This window comes from Ischnura elegans, chromosome 4, assembly GCF_921293095.1.
Source record: "Ischnura elegans chromosome 4, ioIscEleg1.1, whole genome shotgun sequence".
NCBI lineage: Eukaryota > Metazoa > Arthropoda > Insecta > Odonata > Coenagrionidae > Ischnura > Ischnura elegans.
In genome coordinates, this window is record NC_060249.1 from 113,550,552 (window position 1) to 113,574,459 (window position 23,908).

General features: G+C 37.1%; 2 protein-coding genes across 3 annotated transcripts in view; one reads left to right on the forward strand and one right to left on the reverse strand.

Moving 5' to 3' along the window:
- LOC124157906 overlaps window positions 1-23,908 on the reverse strand; it is a 137,116-nt gene that overhangs the window by 11,350 nt on the left and 101,858 nt on the right. The window lies entirely within an intron of this gene.
- Window positions 1-23,908, forward strand: part of LOC124157902 (neuroglian) — a 254,597-nt gene that overhangs the window by 6,718 nt on the left and 223,971 nt on the right. For both annotated transcript variants that reach the window (XM_046532974.1, XM_046532975.1), the window contains exons 4-14: window positions 3,362-3,477; window positions 3,571-3,764; window positions 4,783-4,922; window positions 5,519-5,744; window positions 5,875-5,998; window positions 11,624-11,899; window positions 13,485-13,662; window positions 13,882-13,973; window positions 20,590-20,871; window positions 21,000-21,187; window positions 23,587-23,766. In XM_046532974.1, coding sequence (XP_046388930.1) covers window positions 3,362-3,477; window positions 3,571-3,764; window positions 4,783-4,922; window positions 5,519-5,744; window positions 5,875-5,998; window positions 11,624-11,899; window positions 13,485-13,662; window positions 13,882-13,973; window positions 20,590-20,871; window positions 21,000-21,187; window positions 23,587-23,766 — 1,996 coding nt within the window. The remainder of the gene's footprint in view (window positions 1-3,361; window positions 3,478-3,570; window positions 3,765-4,782; window positions 4,923-5,518; window positions 5,745-5,874; window positions 5,999-11,623; window positions 11,900-13,484; window positions 13,663-13,881; window positions 13,974-20,589; window positions 20,872-20,999; window positions 21,188-23,586; window positions 23,767-23,908) is intronic.

Sequence of the window (23,908 nt, forward strand, 5' to 3'; positions counted from 1 at the left end):
TTAATAAATCCACGATAATAGCTTATTTATTAACATTTTTCAATAATTTTTTAAATCTTAAATTTTATTTTGTTTCTGGTCTGCCATCTAGACAGCCAACCGTCTGTTGCCTTAAAATGGTCATGACCAAGTTTCAAAGCTAATTCCTCCAAATTCTTTTTTAACAGTGGACCGCTAATACAAACCCCTCATTCGCTCACCATCGAAAACCATTGGTTTAAGGAATCCTCAACATCTGGCTCCTTACCTTGACGTTTGCGTTTTAGGGGTGGTGCTTTCTTTCCATTGTGGCTCCACTCTTCTCTCAGCTTATCCTGTTGCTGCAATAAGCGAGCTATTGTCAATTTCGGCACTCCAATTATCTCAGCGAAACAGTGATGACTGGATTGGGGATAATCTTTAATATTTTTCCGGTATAGCAATTTTTTCAGCAAGTAAAAGGTCCTTATGTGGCATATTACTCAAGAAAAGGAGTATTATTGAACTCTTGGCACTAAGACAGTATCATTTATTCAGGGTTCAATTAAATCATAGAACAGAAGATAAATCACACCAAACATGTGCACCACAGACACTGGTTTTAGACTGTTTGCTCTTAGTTGACTTGTTGCGTGTGCAGAGAAAAATGAGTTTGAGCATGCGTCAACTGCTGAGATGGGGATGGAAAAAAGAAAAAGGAACGAAGAAACATTGTAATCTTCCACTGGTGATAGCTCAGTTGCATAGGTAGTGGAAAGTTGGAGAGAGGATAGACCTCATGAGTCAGTTGAGTTTTGTGCAAGTTGTCGCAAACACAAAGCTCTTGGTAAGCAACATTGTTTATCTCAACCAGTCTCCTCTGCTCAACATCGGCGAGTAATCTCTAAAATTTTGCTCGTACCCGCTTGTATCGTCATCCCTTAGCACGGGTGTCGCCACTTCTTATCTTTATAATTATCCTGGGTTCATTCTATCATCTGTAGCCCAACTGCTGCCAGAGGAGTCCTCTACTCTTAAAAACAACTACGTTGAATGAGGTCTCATGGTTGGGAAACTGAATCTGAATCCTCTAACGGGCAGTATAACTACAAGAGCTGTAAGAATAAGGCAGAAATAGGTACCTTTGTGAAAAATAGGACTAAATTAAAAGAGTAGAATGTTTAAAAAAAACAGTATGAAAAATTTTTAATTTCCTCACGGGTATTGTCAATATTGCCAACTCATGGCCCAATACAGTGGCATGCTGTCCCAGTGAAGAGGAGAAAACTCAAGGATATTCTACGATTGCGTTCTGTTCTTCAAGATCTGCCCCAATTAAGTGGCTGCCCCGAATTACCGGTGGACACATTAACCAGAATCTACTGTAATATGATTGAGGCAATTGTGTCAATTGTGAACAGTGCTGCGTTAATCGATAGCAGCACACCCACCTGATCCTCGGCTTCATCCCACTAATCAGGTAGCTCGCTCCTTAGAGCTCTATGGTTCGCTCTACCCCCACCCCTACCATTATGTGCTAGCTGACAACTTGAGGGGTTTTCCAATATTCACGCACTTCTAGCCCGGATTCTTTTTTTCAACTTTAATTATATTCTTTCCATCCATAAGTTCTCAATAGTTTCTTCTGAGGTCCAAAGACCATGCAAGGCCATGGTCCAAAGACAAATTTTTTTAACTAATAAAAATGAAACCTGACCGACATGCAAAACACTCAGTGGTTTGAAGTCAACCCACCCTGGAAAGTATGTAACCACTCGTACGAGGTGAAGTTCGGAACTGATGATATTGTGTATGGTGTACACAGAGCCAACTGCAGAGGGTGAAGCATGACCATATGACTGCACCATGAAATTTTTTGTCCTCAAGATTCTAATTAAGAAGGGCACGGGGTCAGCTGCCCAGGAGAAGATGATCATCTGGACGAGGATTCCATCCGGACGACCACAAGAAAGAAGACAGTGAAGGCATGCGTGTTACCCTCATCCACCCTGGAACCTTTCTTTCCTCCCCCCCCCCACCCTGCTCCTCTACCAAGACCCTAGAAAACGACCCTTCTCTCCCACAGCCTTCAATATCCCCACCTCTCGTCACCCATACCCCATCCAAAAGAAAAGGAAAAAATTTCCTTGTCTTTATGGAACTTTATTTGGGACCAGGAATGGAGAACGATGAATGTGGGAAAGCGATCAATGCAGGAATGATAGATCGGGGTTCCACTGTGTAGGGCTATAAAATCGAAGGGTCTGTTGGTGGCCAGTAGGGCTTGCAATGGGGCTCTTGCTCTTCCCGCACAGACTTCTCCTGTTACACTACTTGCTGTTTATCACATAAGCCCACCACCTGCCGCCATCAATGTCGCACTGCCACGCGGGCTTTTGTTGAGCCTAGCACTAGGTGTCCCATGAGGGTGTAGTCATGGCACCTTCTAAAACTCTCATACCTCACACTGTCAGGGACAACCTTCACTCTTACTTGTGGGCCAATTCTAAAAGGGATCCCGTCCACAACCTCAAATCTTGCGTTGCCTGCTTATTCCACACGTCATTCTCTTGTACACACACTATGTCTACACTCTGTTTGCATTCATTTTGTCTCACCTTTTGGCTAAGTCAATCATATCATTGATGTGCAATGCCCCCTGGCTTATGCATTACCTCATTGTCCTGTTCAGAAAGATCAAGAGTCCATTGCAATAACTTGCCACTCAGGTCAACTAGGGAAATAGGAAGGGTCAAATAGCCACTTAGGGCTGCATAGTCACTATCTTGAATTTTTGCCTGTATATGTAGCACCGGTATTGTGCTACAGAAAACACGGCATTGCAAGGGCTGAAGAGTATGTTAAGAAAATCCAAGTGGTTGCTACATCATTAAAAGTTGATTTTACAAGTTGAAATTTTTACCAACCGTACAATAATGTTTAAATTTCATAAAATAATGAGGAATTATCTCTTGTGGTGTAAGAACTTTAAAATCAGCCATATCATTCTTGCCTTTCAATTTTCCTTGCACCTATAGATACGATGTCTTACGTGCCGACTACAGTGAAACCTCTATTTTACACTTTTGAATGGACCACTTACAAAAAGTGCAAAATTGAGGATATTGTAAAATTGAGTATCATTTTCTAAAGGCGGCATTGTTTGGGACCTGATAAAAACTGCAAAATCGGGGAAAATGTATAATGGGGGAATGTAAAATTGAGGTTCCACTGTATTTTGTTAAGTGCCAGTTGTATAACATTGCATTATCTCACAAGCAGTTACATGCACTACGAAATTACTTTGGTGTTTTGTTTTCTAATCAAGTGAAGATGATGTACCAAATTTGGTTCAGTTTATGCTTAATTTCTTAATATGGTTTAATTTCTTTTCCTTTCCTAGGTATCGGTGGATTAAAAATGGGAAGAATTTTAACTGGCAAACGTATGATGAGAGAATTTCTCAACAGCCTGGAAGAGGAACCTTGGTCATTACTTCTCCCAGGGATGAAGACATTGGTAACATTTTTTAGGTTGAAAATCGATATTGGTTTTCTAGAATTTTTGTATGCGATTTGTTTATGCTACATGATTGACTTTGTTTGCCTTCAGGTCAGTACCAGTGTTTTGCAGAGAATGAATGGGGAATTGCCACTTCAAATTCTGTGTTTGTCAGGAAGGCAGAACTAAATTCTTTCAAAGAAGAGCAACCAATCACACTTACTGCTGAAGAAGGCAAACCTTTTAAGTTGACATGTAATCCCCCTGATGGGTGGCCTAAGCCCAATGTTTATTGGCTTATTCAGGTGAGGATAATTTATTTACTTGACGAAACTGGAGCATTGCTGATTATTCATGTTTTACTCAATGGCATTGGCTAATAAATTATGAACTGGTGCAAGAAACTGAATTTAATGTTGGGCCTTTGGTGTGAACTACTTATCCTCCTACTTATATTCCTTTATATATTCGCTGTCTTATTCTTGTGTGTCAACTAGTGGGATAGCCAAAAATTTTGTTTGGGTAGAGGGAGGGGGGGTCCGAAACTAGGGGGGGAAATTTTTGAAAAATAGGGTACTAAGTAGAGGGTTTTAAACTAATGTTTATACATTTTATGATCTAAAAAAACTTCATTTTCAACGAAATCTTTTATAAATTCATGATTTTTCAGTATTTTGTTTGCAATTATGAAGAAAAGAATTGTTTTTTATATTTTTGGGGGTCCGGGCTGCCTCATGTCACTGGTCAACACCACCTAGCTATTAGGTTGTTCCTGTTGAAATTGTTTAAGGATGTTCCATCTCAATTGAACAGCTCGAAATACTATTCATGCATCGTACATTCGAAGATTTTACTGTGCTGCTCAGATGGTCTTGGCTCTTCCTTTGATTCTTTGTCATTGTTGACAAAAGCCAACAGATGCAGTGAGAACCTTAAGAAAATGCAGAGATAAAATATTAATTTATTATTTTAAAAGTTTTGCTTTTATAGATAATGTCATTGGTAAAAAAAGGAAAATAAAGCTATGCAGTCATTGGGCAATATGATGATAATATCCCCGTAAGTCCTCCAAATCAGGGAGACTATGTAATGTTGACATTATCACCTGATTTAAAATTATAAATGCTTTGTTAAAACTATGTAATGTTGATAATATCTTATCCTAGCCTAAGCTGGCATTATTTTTTCACATGATACCATCCAACTGGCATCAAATGGCTTCACTGATTCACTTACTGTTTAATGGCCGAGTGCCAACTTTGGAAGGTGCATCTATGATAAATGTTTATTCATGTAAATGATTTTAAAATTTTTGTTTTGTAGAACTCTGATGGTGGAATAAAAAGTATCAATAACTCTCGAATGACCTTAGATCCTGAGGGAAATCTCTGCTTCTCAAATGTCACTCAAGCTGATGCCAGTGATGATTTCACCTATGCTTGTTCAGCAACTTCTGTTTTCAGGTAAGTTGAAATTCTTTCGCAGAAGTTTGAATTGAGTTAAAATTTATCACATCACCAAATCTAACATTGCAAAATATTTTAAAATTTTCCACAGCATTTCTCATGACTTTGTCTTGAGTTAGGAACCATGAACTCTAAAATTTTGTATTAGCCATGCAATGTATCAACCCTTTCCATTATATCTTCAGGCTATCAGAAAGGATATTGGATAAAATATGGATTGAATTAATATTTTATCAATTATTACTGAATCTTAACCTTAATAACATCAGGAAATGTGTAGCATGAGATTTGGGAGGGATTTATTAGTTTATTTTCAATACTCATATGGTAACATATGTCAGTGATTGAAATGTGTGATTTTTGTTACCAATTCTTTTGCTGGGGTGGAAAAGTAAATAGTCTATCTGAAGCCCTGGTTGCAATACCCAAGGGCCTGTGGAAGTATCTTAATGAATGTGTACTCTCTTTCATGATCATGTTTGTGTGCATTTTATATGGAATGATTTTTACATTAATGAGCATTAAATTAGTGAACTCAGCTCTTCATTCTCATTTCTGAATTGGGTTGTTTCTCTATACTTTTTACATTACAGGAATGAGTATAAATTGGGTAACCGTGTGAATCTGCAAGTACTTTCGACTGGTGTGTCTGCTTCACAAAATCGGCATCAGCCAGTTGCGCAGTATCTCTCAAGAAAAAATGAAATTGCATTGCGAGGGAAGAAAGTTGAAATCTATTGTATTTATGGTGGCACACCTTTACCACAGATAAGGTGGAGTAAACAAGGTGGTGCCTTGCCCCCTGAAAGAACAACACAGGTAATTACAGTACCATTAAATATCATGCAAGTACATATTCATGCACTATTTTACCTCTGGAAGTGCCTAATATGTTTCTGAATTATTATATATCATGAATAATAAGTTTTTAAAATATTTTTTCCTTTAGGGAAATTATGGCAAAACACTCATTATCAAGCATGTCAACTTTGAAGATGCGGGTACTTATGGCTGTGAAGCATCGAATGGTGTTGGTGAAGCAAAATCCCATGCAGTTAGTCTTACAGTCCTTGGTGTGTATCATCATTATTCAGATAATAATATGTGATTTAGTTAATAATAATAATAATCTTTATTGGTCGATAGTATTCATTAGATACACAGACCTCGTCACAGATGAAATTTAATTGCACATACATATAGAATGTACAAGAAAAGATAGTCGCAGTTCATAGGCAGTGTACAATTAATAAAAATAAATGAAATATAATAGAAAGTATATAAATATATTAGAATACAATATCACATGTGTTAAGAGTAAAATATTCACTGATAGAATACAATGGCTGTGAGGCTAGCCATGAGTGAATCACACTCTTGAATTTGGTCAAGCTAGCCAGTCTGGCTGAGATAGGGAGATGGTTAAATAGCTTGATACCTAAATTATGTATGGAGAATTGGGTTTTGGTTAATCTGCACTGATTTAGTGATAAGGAATTCTTATTTCTTAGGCTATGGTTATGAGTTGTACTTCTTATAGGGAAAAGATCAAGGTTTTCTTTCATATATAGTAAAACTCTGTACACGTACATACTGTAAATAGTTAAAATGTTCAATCTAATAAATAGTGGGCGACAGTGTTCACGAGATGGAGAATTAGTTAGTATTCTAACTGCCTTTTTTTGCAAAAGAAACACTGATTTTATATTAGGGGCACTACCCCATATTTCTAGGCCGTAATCTATGTGGCTGTTAAAAAAAGCATAATATATAGATTGCATATAATCAGAAGGGACTATCGGACTTAGCTTTCTTAAAATAAAGAGAGCTTTGGAAAGCTTTTTATTAACCTCAGTGATGTGATAGCTCCAACTGAGTTTAGAGTCCAGATAAAACCCAAGTAACTTTGTTGGCTTGACTTTGTTGGCAGGCTTCAGGTTACAGATAAGCTTTTGAGTTTTTTCTATGTTAAGTATGAAGCCATTGAATCTAAACCAATCATTGGCCAATCCCCAACAGCACACATTTGGATATACATTATGTATTTATATTGTATTTTCATGGGTCACATACATATGTATTTTTGTTATGTATCACATGTGTAATACATATGTATTATTGAATGTATATTCTTTGTATTCATACATATGTAAAAGTGGTACGTGTTACACGATAAATACATTTGTATTTTTGAAAATTGAATACTTATGTAAATGTGGTCAAAAATACAAATGTAAATATCGTGTAACACTTGCTACTTTTACATATGTATGAATACAGAGGAAATACATATGTAAATGTGGTCAAAAATACACAAAATATACATTATGTATATTTCCTGTAATTTTTGAGAGGTGGATTTTCGTGGCGTCTTGTGAAATGTTCATAAACATTTTTTCCAGAAATAATATGTTCACTGCAAACGCAAGATTTTCTCATTTCAATGATCATTCATCCATTTGATTTTATACCCAGAAAGCTTAAAAATAAATCATATACTGATCGATGTGAGCAAGGGTAATATGGCGACCATATTTATGTTAATTTGTAAATGCACGCGAAATACAGACGTATTACATATGTAAAATTCAGTTTCCATCCGCGAAATATACACATGGAAAATGGTTCACAATACATGAAAAATACAAAAAATAGTTCTTGCACAGCGCAAAAGTATAAAAGCGAAGTTTAATTTTTTAAACAATATTTTAAATTAACTGTTTAAACAAAAAAATAAATTCTCAATTCTGCGCCTCCACTGTCGCAATAAGCTAGGGAAGTGAGTGGGAGTGATCCCTTTCGTTATAATCTCGTTAACAGTTAAGCTCGGCATTTCGTTCGAGACTACGAGAACGTCGTGATCGTGCTGTAGGAGGAACTCCGGCTATTGATGTATAGTTAATTTTATATTTGTTTGCATTATTATACGTATTGGAAGAATTGACATAGTGTTTTAATCCTCGATAACCGGTGCTTGTGGATGGTGTGCTCAACCCGAAGCTATGTTTTGCTGGAAATGTGCTTCAATGCTTCAATCCCGCAGGTTATTGCGATTCCTGCAAGCCAGCTCCAACATTTTCCTGTCACTGGATAACTAAGGTAAGGTATGATTTATCTTTTATTATATTGTACGCCTACATAGACTACATTAATTATGTTATTTGAGTATATTTGGATACAACTATATTGGCGCAATGTGTTGACCACATTGCGCCAATTTTGTTTATGTTTGGCTATTGTTTTCCTTTTTTGTTGAGTTACGTATCGAGGAGACTGGTCTCCATTGAAGTTATATTGTAAAACGGGTAAAACATAGTGTAATGTCAATCTTGTACGTATAAATTAATAGATTATGCGTCTTATAGTAATTCCGTGCTTCGCGGCTGAAGTTACATTTTTTCTTCTCTTAATTAAGAGCAGAAAAATTGTTTAAAGGGATGTTTTCGTTCACGTGTAAGTTGTTTTATCGCTGTTTATTACCACAACCTACTGTATTGTAGTTCTTGCATTCCTAGTTATCCTATGCTTTAGTCATAACATCTTTGACCGCAGACTTATCAGCGTAGCCTTGTCACTAATAGATTCCTCGAGGTTCCGAGCCGTTTTGCCCACTACTTCTAATTATTTAACGAACAAGAAGTATTGGTCGTGTAATATCGGTTCCCTTAAAGCCAAGTGTAATATTTCTTTCATCTTGAAATGCAGTCAATCAAGGTGCATTTCGTCGTTATTATTAACACAAGATAAATACGTAATTTTCATGCGAAAGTTTGTCATTATATGTAAGAAAGAGGTGCGTATGGACCAAATTGATTAATTATAATTTTATTTTCATGCTCTTTCGCGCATACCCAGGAGGCGGCGACGATGTAAATAGCTTGGCCTGGACAAGAGGAGAATGGATTACGGAAAAAACGACGAAGCAAAGCCAGGAGACCATGTGGAATTGTTAATACCGAGGTAAGGTTTGAGGGAAAAAGTTTTTTTATCCATAATGGAGAGGTTTCTTAAAGTTAAGCCTGAAATTATCGGTTGTATGAAATTTATTTGTTTGAAAATTTGATATCACAAGTTTTTACTTTTTCTGTGTGAATCATCCGCTACTAAATCATGGTACTAATATATTAGTATCATGTACTAAATAAGCATACCAATGGATTCACGTTTTCCTAGTTAATTTATATTTAAAAGTAGTCATATGATCTTTTCTCATATTTCTCATTCTTCTTAAGAGAAAGGCTATTAATTTTGTAAAATGAAAGCATATCCCCAAAATATATGATTTCTCAAAGGACAAGGTCAAATCTGCGCTAGCTGGGACCTCGGCATAATTTGTAAATGAAAAAATGTAAAACTTATGTCTGGAATCTAGCAGAGAAGCCAAACTTTCATTTGCATTCAGAATACAGAATTAGTACTAAAATTACAGACTTCACAGAATACTGACTGCCTATATGAATTGAAAAAAAAAATTGAAAGGCCTTGAGCTCCTATTCAGATCTTACAAAAAGATATATTTTTCATGACTTTTAAACTTGACTTCTTCTTTTCTCCTTTCAGGAAGTGGCTAATGATGCAGAGTTGGTTTCCTGCATTCAGGTTTCTACTTGTGCAATGGGTTACAACGCTTTTTCCGTGCTAATATTTTTTCTACTTTCCAACTCAAACCATTGTTTGTACTTGATTTTTCTTTGTGCCATTTTTTTAAACTAAGTTTCACCTACTGTTTGCTGGCCCTTAATGCTTGTTAGCAATATTCATGGCCACACTTGTTCTTTGTGTGTATTATTTTATTTTTCTCTTTGAATAAATGTTTCATTATCTGTATGTTCTGGTTTCCTTATATGTATTTATTCAACCGTTTAATCCATATTGATATTAAGTGGATGTGGGTCAGAAAATCAATATGTATAATTCGTGCATGAGGGCCTGCAGATACATATGTATATTACATGTAAGGATATTCAGATTTCCAATTTGTAATACGCATGTATACATACATCCTGAGGGACTTTTGAGCCACTTTTACGTGAAATATACAGACATAATACGATTGTATTCCATCGTATACATATGTATAATTCATGTATGGGTATTCAGATTTCCAATTTGTAATACGCACGTATACATACATCCATAGGGACTTTTGAACCACTTCTACGTGAAATATACCGATGTAATACGATCGTATTCCATCTTATACAAAAGTATTTGGTCACGTATTTTTTGTGTATTATTGATGTTATACAGATTTAATACAAATGCCGTGTTATCTGGGATACTAGATGATTGTCTGCACTTTGAGCAGCATAGGTAGTAGTTTTGCAGACATCTACATATTAAGGTCGTATCATCAGCATAAAGAATGGATTTTGAAGGTATACTGCATGGTAGGTCATTGATCATTACTAAGAATAAAATGGGTCCCAAGACAGACCCCTGGGGAACACCGTATTGGGTAGGGAGGGAGGAGGACTGCACTCCCTCCATTTCAACAAATTGTTGACGATTAACTAGATATGATCGGAAAAGAGACAACTCAACTCCTGAGATACCGTAATATTTTAATTTTTCAAGTAATATGGAGTGAGAGACACAATCATAAGCCTAGGTGAGATCACATAGGGTTAAAACCACTGATGATTGATCTTCAAAAGAGTTGTGGATGATATTGGTGATAAATTGTAGAGCTTTTGTGGTGGTTTTACCTTTACGGAAACCATACTGAGATGAACTGAAAAAACCATTACTATCTAAATAGTCATATAGCTGAGATTTAATAATTACCTCTAAGACTTTACCAATGATTGGTATGACAGAAATAGGGCGATATGAGTTAGGATCTTCTTTAGGGCCTTTTTTGTATACAGGAGTTACTTTTGAGTATTTAAGATGATGCGGAAAGACACCAGATTGAAGACAAGTATTGATTATTATACTGAGAGGCTCAATGAGAGATTCATTTAAGGTCTTTAAGAGGTTATTTGAGAGGCCATAAATGTCTTTGCTGCTTGAGTTTTTAAGAGATTTTATTACTTTAAAGATCTCATATGGTGTTACCCATTTCCACTTAAAGTACCTTTTATCAATTGTGTGTTTGCTTAACAGAGACATAGCTTTAATGTTATCAGAGGGTGTGGTTGAAGTAATGTTCTCAACTGTTTCAATAAAGAATTTGTTGAGGTCATCTGGAGAGATTGAGAGATGAGGAGAAGTTTTTGTTATACCAGCCTCTTTTTTAATGACCGTCCATGCTGCTTTAAGTTTATTGCCAGAATTGGAAATGTATTCAAGGTTTGCTGCTCTTTTGGCTTGGGTTACAAGCATATTATATTCATTCTGTGCTTTGGTAAGGAGTTCTTTATTAAGTTTGTTACGATTCAAACTATATGACTTATGGGCCAAGACAAGTTTCTCCTTCATTTGGAGGATGGCAGGAGTGAAACAGGCCCTCTTAGGTGTTCTTGCACAAGTATTAATAAACTTCTTTCGGAAACACATCTCGAAAAGACCCACTATAATATGTATATGATTTATCTATGCTAAATTGAAAGTTGAATATTTTACATATTATAGTTAAAAATGTGTGGTCAAAGCCTTTAAATTTCTTTTCTTCATGTCTTCTTTGAAAAGTTCACTGATAGGCTTTTAATCAACTGTTCATCAAGTTCAAATTCCATTTGTCTTTTTTGTTGCAGCTGCTCCTTACTTCACTGTTGTGCCTCAAGTAGCTCTTGCTGCTGAAGAGGAAGAAGTGACTTTCAGGTGTGAGGCCAGTGGAGAACCCAAGCCACAAATATCATGGATTTACAATGGTAAACCTATTGAACAAGCACCACCTAACCCAAGGAGGAAAGTAACTCCTAACAGCATTACAATTGAGCGTCTGGAGAAGAAAGATACTGGAAATTATGGTTGCAATGCTACCAACTCTCTTGGATATGTTTACAGAGATGTTTATGTAAATGTTCAGGGTGAGTTTCTATTTCTCTCTAATTCTATCACTTGATAAGGTAAAAAAAATTAATGTTGAACAGTTTTACTCTGTGATGCTATTCTTTCCCGGTGAATTATGTGCATGAAGTCTTCTTGGGATTTCCTCTGGTTTAAATTGTTGCATACTAACAGTTCAACGGTCGACTCATCCATCGCCATTTGTTATTAGAACAAGATAGAACCCGAATAGCTTTAAAAAATGACTAGGTTACTTCCCCAAAGCTAAATGATTAATGAGCTTCATCTGATGATTTAAGAAAACAGAACTGCTGTAACAAACAGAATATAATATTCTGAGAAATCAAACACTTAGTAATGAAATGATAAAAGATAAATATTCAGTCACAGATCCACTCTGACACAAAATGAATTAGTTTCCTGGTTGCACTTGCTTTGAGCAGAAATTCTCCTACTGCTTAAATTCTCCTAATCCTGTGAGGTGTTACTAGTTTGGTAAATATCAGTAATTATCTTAGTGACATGTCGCGCTTCAACCACCGTTTCCTCCTCTGAACTACTGAAGGAATTTTCTTCATCTACCACAGTAACAATTAATTTGTCCTCCAACACTAATGAACAGGTACACATTCATCAATACCCTCAAAGCGTGGAAGTTACTAGGACCAAAATATTTTTAAATGTATACGCTACCATCAGGTTCATAATTTTCATGCAATTCCTCTGATATATCTATGGGCTTTTGAATCTCCTCTCTTATAAATTCATTATACTGGAAACTTGCTCATATTTGTGCTGGAGATATTTTTTCCCCACCTATTGAAATTGCTCCTGTGGCATCAAAAACATTCCACTTCTATTTATGTTAAGTTTGTTGTATGTCAGTCTGTCTGCGTTGGACGTAAACTTTGTGGCCCCCTGCCTCGCACCTGCGATGGTAAGTGTCGAGAGTGGTAGGAAGTGAATGTGTGGATTGGAATTGAAGTGATCCGCTCGCATTGAATGGGGAAATAAAATGCAGTTAGGATGGAAGATTGAGTGATGCCTGGGCAACGGATGTTCACAGCAGCTGGAATGGTAATTTGTGGCTGGAGTCAAAGTAGTTTGCTGGCATTGAATGGAAAGAAAAACTTCTCACCTGTTGGTGCACATTGTGCAAAGATTAAATTTGTGCTCGCATGGCACAATGCATCCTTTCAAAAATAATCACGTAGATTGCATTTGACACAGGATCTCTGCACGCACATTTTAGACTTGGTCCAATAGCTATAGCTCGACATTGCGTAAAGTTGGAGGCAAAAAATGTGCAAAAATGGACCAAAAACATCCAGCCCACAAAATGGGAGTCAATCAGTGAAGAGCCAAAATTAATTCATGTCTTCCCACTGCAGTGGATCACTTTTACGAATTTATTTTACACATAAAACATAGGGTTTTATATGGTTCCTTGGCTATCTCTCTCTAATTCGAGCTTGTCACTTTATCTTGTATGCTTTATATGGGGCTTCTAGTGTGACTTGTCCTGGCCTCATGTTTATGTTCAGAGTTCAATGAATAGGTTACATCTTGGAGCGTTTTCTAAATCTACTCTCTATTTTCTTGCAGCTCTTCCACCTGAAATTATTGAGTCGCCAAACGATGAAGCCACAGTTGATGGGAAGACAATACGGTTGACATGTCATGTAACTGGTGCTCCCAAGCCAGTGGTAAAATGGGTGAAGAATGACTTGGAGCTAACTGGAGGTCGATATGAAGTTATGGACGATGGTGACCTGGAAATCAGGTACTGTAAGGATTATCTTTAATTGCAGTTTAAAATTGTAAACTTCTTTTCCTAGAGTGAGACATAGGAGTTTTTTTTTACCCTTTCATCACTTAAGCTACAATATGAACATCAGGTTTATTGCATGTTTTTTCTTAATGTTGATCATGCAAAAGTGGGAATAGGTATAAGTATTTGAATTTTCTTTCTTCATTTACTGATCTTTGAGAATTCTTTCAGGAATGTGGACTTCCAAGATTCTGGTCCTTATAAGTGTATTGCTACAAATAAATTTGGCACTGCAGAAGCATCTGGGACGTTAGCAGTTAAAGGTAAAGTCAGTAATTTTTAGTATGCAATGGTGATTTTATAATCACTACCATGATAAGGTACATATTTTAAATCTTGTGTGTGCTTTAACATCAATGCTAAGGCTGCTCTCATATTTTTTTATCTTTTTTATTTTTGCCAGTGAAATTTTACATGTTTACTACTTAACCATATTCGATTTTACAAAAATTAGAAAGATTCAGCCAAAAGTTTAATTAACTACCAGATCGAGCTGCAAAAATAACACAATATCAAGTTTTGCACTTAATGGAATACGGTGGAACCTCACTTGAGAAACTTTCAGCGGAGAACCGAAAAAAGTGAGGAAGTTTCATGTATGAGGTTTTTCGGTGTTTAGCATGAAATCCTTTTCAATAGGGGCCAGTTTGTATCCAGGATGCAATTACTCATTTGGAGGCAAGAAATTGACGCCTAATAATCTTATTTACTGTCAAGCTACATCACAGATGATGCATTACCTCAAGAGAAACATAACTTTGCATTCCTGAAGAACATTACCCACTGTTGAATGTCATGGTCAAATTGCTAGCATTTCTAGCCCTAAGCCGCCGAGCTATCATACACATGGAGAAATTTCGGAATGGTGGTACTAAATGTTCATAGAGAAGCCAATTTTCAAAAAAATGTTGGCTCATTAACTGCAGTTCTAGGAAATTCATTTTACCACCTATAAACAAACCCAAGATTGGAAATTGAAGAAATGAGATACCTGAGGAAAGGTATTCAAATTAACCCCATAATTACAGATCAAAATTTCACTAATGTATACGAAAGGCTTCACACCCTTAGCACAGAGTAGATATATACAGAGGGGACATTAGGTTGGAATACCATAGGTTTCTCTGTAATGAAAAATGCGCACGCGGCCATATTGAAAATAAGTAAAATTATGCGGTAAATTCAAGCCAATTAGTGCTAACGACTTACCATGCACCGAAAAAAGAGGGTTTAAAATTCAAAGTAGCCTAATTATTTCTTTGCTAATAAAGGTAGAGCAAGGAACGCTAAATTTCACGCACTAATCCGGCAGTTATTATGTAAATAACTGACAGTCTTGTTTTCTAAATCCGACCGACGGCATCGAATCACCCATTCCTTGGACCTGCGCCAACACCACAAGTTCTTATTAAACTTTTTCGACAATTTCATTTCGCATGCAAAATAATACTCGAATATAAGTTTAGTTTCTTCGATCAGCAATGTAACTCAGAAAAAATATGAAATTACTTACCTCACAGGGTCTTTAGGGAAACTGAAGAAACTCAACTTTGCTTCCGTCATGCCCGCATTGTTTTTGCAGTTAATGGCTGAACACCAAGCAAAACCTTTTCTTCTCGTCTTATTTTCCACGTTTCTCTAAAACACTAGCACACTACGTGAAAGCATTGAAGAGTGAAGAAATAAAAATATATTTGTGCGACAACACTCCGCGCCAAGCGCGAATGATAGCAACGGTAGCAACCAAATAGCAACTCAAGCCACGCTTCCTTATTTAGAACATGGTGAAATGCGCAATGAGCTGATTACCGCCTTCAGCCGTTTTGTCCTCTCTGTATATCCCTACTCTGTGCCCTTAGGGTCAGGGTTCAAGTCCTGGCAGTGGCAGAAACTTTTCAGAGATGGCAGTATCCCTGCTTGAGAGTAGTGTGGAGGGAACTTCCAGTGCAATACACTATCCAGCAGATGGACGTTTAGCCCTGGTTAAGCCTCTCATTAAAACCTGGCTAATTCCAACACAGGTTTCCTATCCTCCCTCCCTGAACTCAAGGCAAAAAGGACCCCAGCTGTCAGTTACCTCCCTCTAAATACCATATCATAGATAATACGAAATATAGGGCACCCAGCAGTGGCGTAGGTATGGGGGGGATGAGGGGATAGATCCCCCCAAAAGCCTCAGAGAAATAAAAAAAAATATTTAAAAAAATTGTCTAGTTTTGATATACAGCAGCTGCATCTGCTTAAAGTTAAATTTTAAGTGCCAAAATGATGTTAAATATATTTCCAGGCATGTCATTTTTTTTTAATTTTCCAGTAATCCCCAGCACTTCTATCTCCCCCCAAAAGCTAATTCCTAGTTACACCACTGGCACCTGGGATATTCCGCAATTAAGATTTTTCCGGTGGTTAGAGAACTTCTTCTCTATCGGCATTATTCTTCCACAAATTCAATGCTGGGAACTTTCACGATTCACAAGCCGTGTGATTTGTCTTCACGGAATATCTACTTTCCATTTCTGATAACAATACTGGACACTTTTTGTACTCGATTTTATAATTACATATAAGCCATTTCAGAGTCAAAAGGAACTGCCTTATCTTTCACATTTTGAATTTGACTTTAATGATTGTGTGATGACTGACGATGCGAGTTATTCTCCGATGGTATTCACACTAACTCTTTTTCTGTTAAAAAATAAACAATTGCCACCAGGCAGAGTTAAGCTACTAGCTATTCAAGGTCCAACTATGTTTCATTTACACCCACTGAGATACGTTGAGTCAGTTTTGATCTGCGTGCCGTGTAAGTAATTTTTCCCCGGCTCAATTTGTCCCGCAGATGCAGCATTAGCCCACGGAATGAGACCACGCATGCTGTTTTTACCATTGTGTTGAATCACAAGTGACTTATGTTCATGCTGCAAATACGATAATCTTTTTTGGATGACCTTGGAAGCCAAAATTTTGGTACAGGAGGATTTTTAACGGCTAATTTGGACGTTATTTTGCTGGGGCGACGGAAAACAAAACCTTGGAAAAATGCTAGAAAAATATCCGAGAGATAGATATTCTGTAGGTAATAATTCCGGATTAATGATCATCTACTATAGTTGAAATTAATGTATAATAAACATCATCGCTCATTATTAAAACTCATTATTCGTTATTCACATATCTATGTAATGAGAACTTACTACTTCGCTCCAGTGACTAAAATCGGCGTGAATACCGCAATCTTCTCGTGGAGCAGTTCTTTGACAAGTCGTATAAGTGAGGTATTTTATCTCATTGGACTGGAAAAATACGATTCGTAACCGAGGTTGTCGTATATGTGAAAAGTTTCATGACCGAGGCTGGAAATACATTGGTTCATATGAGGTTATTCACAGGACGAAAAAAAAATCGGTGTGTGAGGTCATTTTATAAGTGAGGGTCATATAACCGAGGTTCTACTGTAAGAATTTTTGAACTTTAAAATTTGGCCTTTTTTTTAAATATTGGCCTATTTTTGCTGCAGGATAAACTAGGATATTTTGGTGAAAGATTTTGGGACCCAATACTGGTCACTTGTTGGTGAGAATGGTGTCATAAAGCATCATCTGTCCTTTGAAAACATGACCAGTAGTGGATCACTAAACGTTGAATAAAAAAAATCCTGGTTTTTTTTTGTTGCACATGGTTCCTGTTTGTCTAGTTTATCATCATGCTTCGCAAAAGCTTCAAAAGGGTAGTTTCCTTCATCAAAGAAAACGATAGGCATTGATTGCGATTCGTTACCCACCATTAGTGTATTCATAATACATAAATTATTTGGTTTTTGAATAACCGGTTTAGACGAATGGCAAGGGTCAAATTTTATCCTCATTTGAAAAGGCCAGATTGGCGCCCATGCGATTCCACTCCGCGTGACGTCACAGGGACCTAGTTTCTACACGAGAGGATAGGAGTTATACATCGTCTGAGGTTACCAATGCATGCATGAGGCACAGAGCTCAGGGAAACATGTCTTAATAATCACCTATTAAAACTGGCTAAGGTCGGAAAGTTTTCTTCGTTTGATAAGGTATTAATAAACCTTTTTTAAGCCAAGCGCTACCATTCAGCAAGGTACTCGGCTATCCGCTAGCATCCTGCATCCTATCAGTGCTCAGAGCCTCGATCAAGGTCACTTCACAAGGAGAGAGGGGGAACCAGAAATGCGTCGCACGGACTTTCCTACTTACGCGTCGCGTTTTTGCGCGCTTGAAAATTTTCACTTTTCATTTAATCGCGAAAAATAGATATCGTCATTAAAAAATCTAAAAGCGCGAAATACGTACTCCAGGAGTAATAATCTTTCGATTTAGGCAATAAAAAAATAATTGGAAACCACCCTATTGGGAAATATGATTTACTAAATTTATTTTCTATTTATTGTGACTGTAGAAGTTTAGAGGATTGGAGTAAAATGGAAATTTGGGGATGTAAGTCATGTTTTCAGTAACAAGGCCTCATTTTGAGTATTTCACAGTGATTTCTTGAATTGTACTCTTTTACTGTTAATCTGTTGTAAAGAACGTCATTTTTTTAATTCTTACAGATGGTCCAGATGTCTGCATATGTAATATTTTTATTTCCAATTTAATACAATGTGGAATTTTTTGTTATCCTTGCATGGGTTACTACTAGAGATGTGCGAATAGTATCCGCGAATACTCGAATACCTCGAATATTAGAAAGTATTCGATATTCGAGGTTTCGAATAGTTATGCGAAAAGTACCGCCTCGAATACCTCGAATACTTGGAATTTCGCGTCATACACTGTCGCACGCACGTCGTTGGTAGTTGACTCGGAAAAATGTAGAGAACTGTAGTCATTTAGCGCTCGCAGCGCCGTTTTACGCAAGTTGACGAATTACATCAAATTCGTGGATTTTAGCGGTGAAAAGAGTTCAATGAGGGGAACCAAAAAACGGACGGGTGAAAAAATCCGAAAATCCCCGATTCCCCCCACCAGGAGAACCTCAGTGCCGTGGGATAGCAACCTTAGGGCATTTCCCACGATCCACTATCCCCCTCCATTCAGCACTTGGCTCACCCACTCTGACGCTTTCCTCTTCTCCGAAATCAAACAAAAGGTCCCAGCTCGCGCAGGGATCGCATTACGAAGACCCCTGCTTCGAAAAAAATATCGAGTTACGAGAACAATAAAAACTTGTTTCACGCCCTCCCCCCTTTTCTCACCCACTGACCTTTTTCTGGCTACCTGCTTAGAAGTTCCCCATTTCTGGAGGTCAACTACTGTGAGAGTACCGTGGGATACTTACATTAGCGCATTTCCCAAGATCCGGTATCCCTCTCCATTCAGCACTAGTCCCCCCTCTGAGGCTTTCCTCTTCTTCGAAATAAAAAAAAGGTCACAGCTCGCGCAGGGATCATATTACGAAGACCTTAGCTTCGAAAAAGTACCAAGTTACTCGAGAACAATAGAAACGTGTTTCGGGCCCTCCCTTTTCTCCCCCACTGACCTTTTTTTCCTACCAGCTTCGAAGTTCCCCATTTCTTTGGAGGTCAACCGCTGCATGAGTCATCTATTAGCACAAAAGGTGTCTAAGAATGACTTTCGTCAATTGATGTTACACCCTTATTGAATTGAAATATTAGTAATGTGTGCGTAATTTCAAAAAGAATAAGACCAAACATGACGTATTTCTGAGTTTATTTAAGCATTTTACGCAAGGAAATAAATGTCAAAATACGACGGAGACGCATTCTGGCGAAACTCGACATGAGCAACAGAGCTTCTCGGAATTTGATACGGTATTTTTTTCCGAAAACATATATCAAGTTACAATTTATGAGTGGTGCTATAAATCTTTATAGTTACAGTCCCAGACAAAGGGATATTTTCTCAGAATATTTGGTTTCTCCCTGATAGCAATTCCAATTCATCTTCTTATCTCGTGAGAACTCCCGAAGATGGACTGAAAATAATTGAAGAAAATCTGGTGGAGAAGAGCTTGTATTTTACAAAATGCCTCAGATTGTCAGCTAGCACTTGGCAGCAGGAGTGAGGGTAAAGCGATGTTAGTTGAATTAATTATATGCCCAATTGTTTCCATAAAATTAAAATATTCATTAATCAGCTAAATTCCTGCTCGAATCATTTAAAGGAAATCAAAATTACTCCCCAAAATCTTGTGTTGCCTGCTGCATTGGCAACCGAGTCAAACATACCAGCATTCATCATTTAGTATTCGAGGTATTCGAATATTCGAGCAATGATTTAATATTCGAATTCGATATTCGAATTCGAGAAATCTGCTATTCGACCCATCTCTAGTTACTACATTTCAATAAGGTGGTCAGATTCATATCAGACCCAAAATAGCTGTTAAAAAAATGGTAGATGGAAAGGAAAGATATGTTAAAATGAAAAAAAATTCTTTCTCATTCAGCCATTATCTCTTAAGGCTGAAGTAAGAAATGTGAAAGTTGTCGCCCACTTTTCATGAGTTTTGAGTTTTGGTTCATTTAATTGCTCAGGAAGAATCTTTCATTGAGTGTAAGAGTCACTCACTAGTGTAAATAACATCGAACTACATGAGGTCCATGCACAAAGCCAAGGAGTAGTTATCGCTTGGTGTTAGCTCGTGAAGTCATCAATTTATCAGCGAAAGAGTTACGGCTGTTGATTTTACCCCGTGAATAGCTCAAGAAGGTGACAGATCAATAAACTGAAAAACATGAATGCAATAAGAACTGACTAAATTTAAAAAAATGAGCAAGTTTGAAAAAATTAATGAATGGAAAAATATGCTGAAAATATTTTAGGAAATTTGGGTATTTTCTCTTGACAATTACATAGATTTTTGAATAATTTAATGTTTTTTTTTCAGAACACACTCAGATTGTTCAGGGGCCAGAAGACTATGAAGTGGCTGCTGGAACATCAGCCACTTTCCGCTGTAATGCTGTTTCTGACACATCTTTGAAATTGACAATAGAATGGCTCAATAATGGGCAACCTTTGGACTTTGAAGAAGAACCAAGATTTGTTCGTGCTTCTGATTCATCCCTTACTATCACCAAAACCTCAGAATTGGATTCTGGTGTTTATACATGTGTTGCCAAAACTGATTTGGATGAAGCTAGAGCACTAGCAACACTAATAGTTCAAGGTATAAGAATCCTAACAATTAGATGGTGATCAGATGTTTAGAGTATGTGTGTTGTGAATAATTTTACTTTTCAAAGTTATTCATTGGCTGGAATTCTGAAATTAACTACATGCTTATTAACTTTGCAGATGTACCAAATCCTCCCTCTCTTAAATCCGTGACTTGCAATAGACGAGATGCATCAGTAGAGTGGACTCCAATGGGTGATAACCGAGCCCCAATCCTCCGTTATACCATTGAATACAATACAAGCTTTACCCCTGACACATGGGAGAAAGCTTTTGATTCAGTCCCAGCTACAGATATGGCTTACACTGTGAGTGGAGTATTTTATTTGCCTGTTAATCTTTTGGATCTAGGTATGACTAAACTGCTTGTGTAGTAGAGTGCTAAGCATCATTAAATGGAGGTTATACAAAGTACCGTATTTCTCTGAATATAGTCGCCCTCTGAATATAGTCCCCCCCCCTTATTTTGGGGCCTCAGTTTTGGGAATAAATTAAAAAAATATGCTTGAATATAGTCCCCCCTTTAATTTAACCACAGGCAGTTTTGAAAAAAAAGGGGGGACTATATTCAGATAAATATGGTATGTAGTTCTTTATATGATGGAAAATGTGTAGTGGAGCTGCTACTTGATGAGGAACCTAGTTTTTGAGTTAGGTTAAGGTACTCACTGCTTACAATGGGAACATGGTGGCTCAGTGGGTGAAGTTTGCATTTGGCTGTTGATTAGAGGGTCCCAGGTGAACCCTTGATACAGCCCCCCAATTAAATCCCTTTTCCATGCTTGCGTGCGTTAGCACCCCTGAGGCTGAGTCTAGGGTGAGCTCTACCCTCACGTATACCCTCAAATAAACCTTCAGGTTGAATAACTGATTGAGTGATTACTTACATGATAATAAGACGCAAAGGAGCTTGAGCTGGTGTTGTGGGTAGAGCACTGACCTCTTAGCCTTTGGGTCTTGGATCAAATGCCAGTGGTGCAAATTTTTCAGACGATTCTTGCTTGAGTGCTATCAAGTTCAGCACTCTATCTATTGGATTGGTTGTTGAGCTGTGGTCCCATTGATGTATTTTTCTATAGCCGTAAATTTTCTTTTTTGTTAACATATTCGTCAGAATCTATTACTTTGCTACGGTAAGAAACAATATATTTTATGCTTTTGTGGGTATACGACCTACCAAGTAATTTATCTCATCTCCTTAATAGAATTACAATTTCGTGAATATAAATCACCAGGGAGGGAAATGAAGCGAGGCCAAGTATGACGGAATAAAAATGTTATAAATTTCCTCTTATGCAATTAATCCTATCAAAAAATGTGAAAGCAAAGAATTATTGTTACTTATGTTATGTTAGTTTTTATGACCAACTCCCATCGGTGGCAAAGCAATGTTATTAAAAACTAAATTAATTGCAATTTTTGTTTGCATTTACAGGCATATGTATCAACCTGTTTCAATTTAACTCTCAATTAAATGTATGTTTTTTGTGTTTTCTTATTACCAATGATGAAAATACATTTGTAAACTGGCAGCAATATATGGTGAACCCTAGAGATATTGTATTTAGTTCCATCCTTTATTTTCCACATGTCACATGAAAGGAGGGAATTTGAAAAAGTGAATGAAATGATTCAGAAGAGATAAATAATGACATCACATGTGTGCTATCTATCTATAAAGATATTTCAATTGTAAATATTTATTGAAACAAGCCTAGGAATGGGAATGTACACAGTGGTTTCTTGTAAATTCACTAATGAAGGGGGCTACTAATGAAGATGTGGATGACTGAAACTTTGTAAATCAGGATCAAATAGTTTGTGCTCTGCATTGATTCAAATCTATTGACTGTGTAGCAAACAAAGACGAAGTCACAAACTAGCCATCTGAATTTTAAAGTCCTTAGATGTGCATGGCTTATCACGGCACAATTTACAGCTGAAGGTAGGTTCGGAGTTCACAATGCTTCAAAACCCAAACCAACCGAAACTATGCAATGGAATGCGTTTGGTGATAATCAATGTGATTCACACGATTGTACTCAATGAAAATTTTAAAGATGAGGAAGTTCTCATTCTGAGGATTCCCATGACCCCAAAATGTATGTCCTTTGAGTTGAAACAAATTCAATTTTCAAGTCGTGTTGAATTCACGATGACGATTACCAAATCACTAGGTGAGTGTTGGTGCTCTGGATCTAGAAACGTCATTTTTTTCTCATAGTCAAGTATATGTTGCATGTTCATGTGTTGGTAAACTATCCACTTTATTTGTTCTTCCAATAGACAGAACAAAAACTGTTGTGTATCAGAAGATACTTGACTCAAGTGAATAAAGCTGAATGTGTAGGGTAGACCAGGGCACGTTTATGCATCGGGCACTGGGGCAGGTTTACGCAGTGCACTTTTCTGAACCGTTTTATATCTAGCACGCCACAAGTCATGACGTATTCTTGCTTCTAGGGGCTATTTTCACAAGATATTGAGGATCAGTCAAGAATCAGGCCAGCATTGTGTAAACTTGCCCCTAGGAAAATTTAATGGCTTGTACATTTACTTCAGTATTTATACGTTCTTATTTGCCAGTGGTGATGGAATTGATAAGTTTTACTAAGGCAGTGAATTTTCTCTCTGTAATTATTCACTGTTATCATTATGCAATTTCTCTTTATTTTTTCATTTTTCTAATAAAAAGTTTTAATTTCAGGTTGCAATGAGTCCTTGGGCCAACTATACCTTCAGGGTGATTGCTTGGAACAAAATAGGGCCTTCATTCCCTTCAATGCATTCAGATGTGTGCACCACTCAACCTGATGTCCCAAGCAAAAATCCAGACCATGTTGAAGGAATGGGAACAGAACCAGATAATTTGGTGATTAGCTGGACGGTATGTAATGCTTTTCTATAGTAATGGTTGGGAAATAGTCCAGGGATCAACACATTGTAAACTTCTATTTATAAAAGTAGTCATTTTCTTGTATTTGTACCCTGTCTAAGTCAATTGCATGATTTCTTTTTCAAAATAGGCA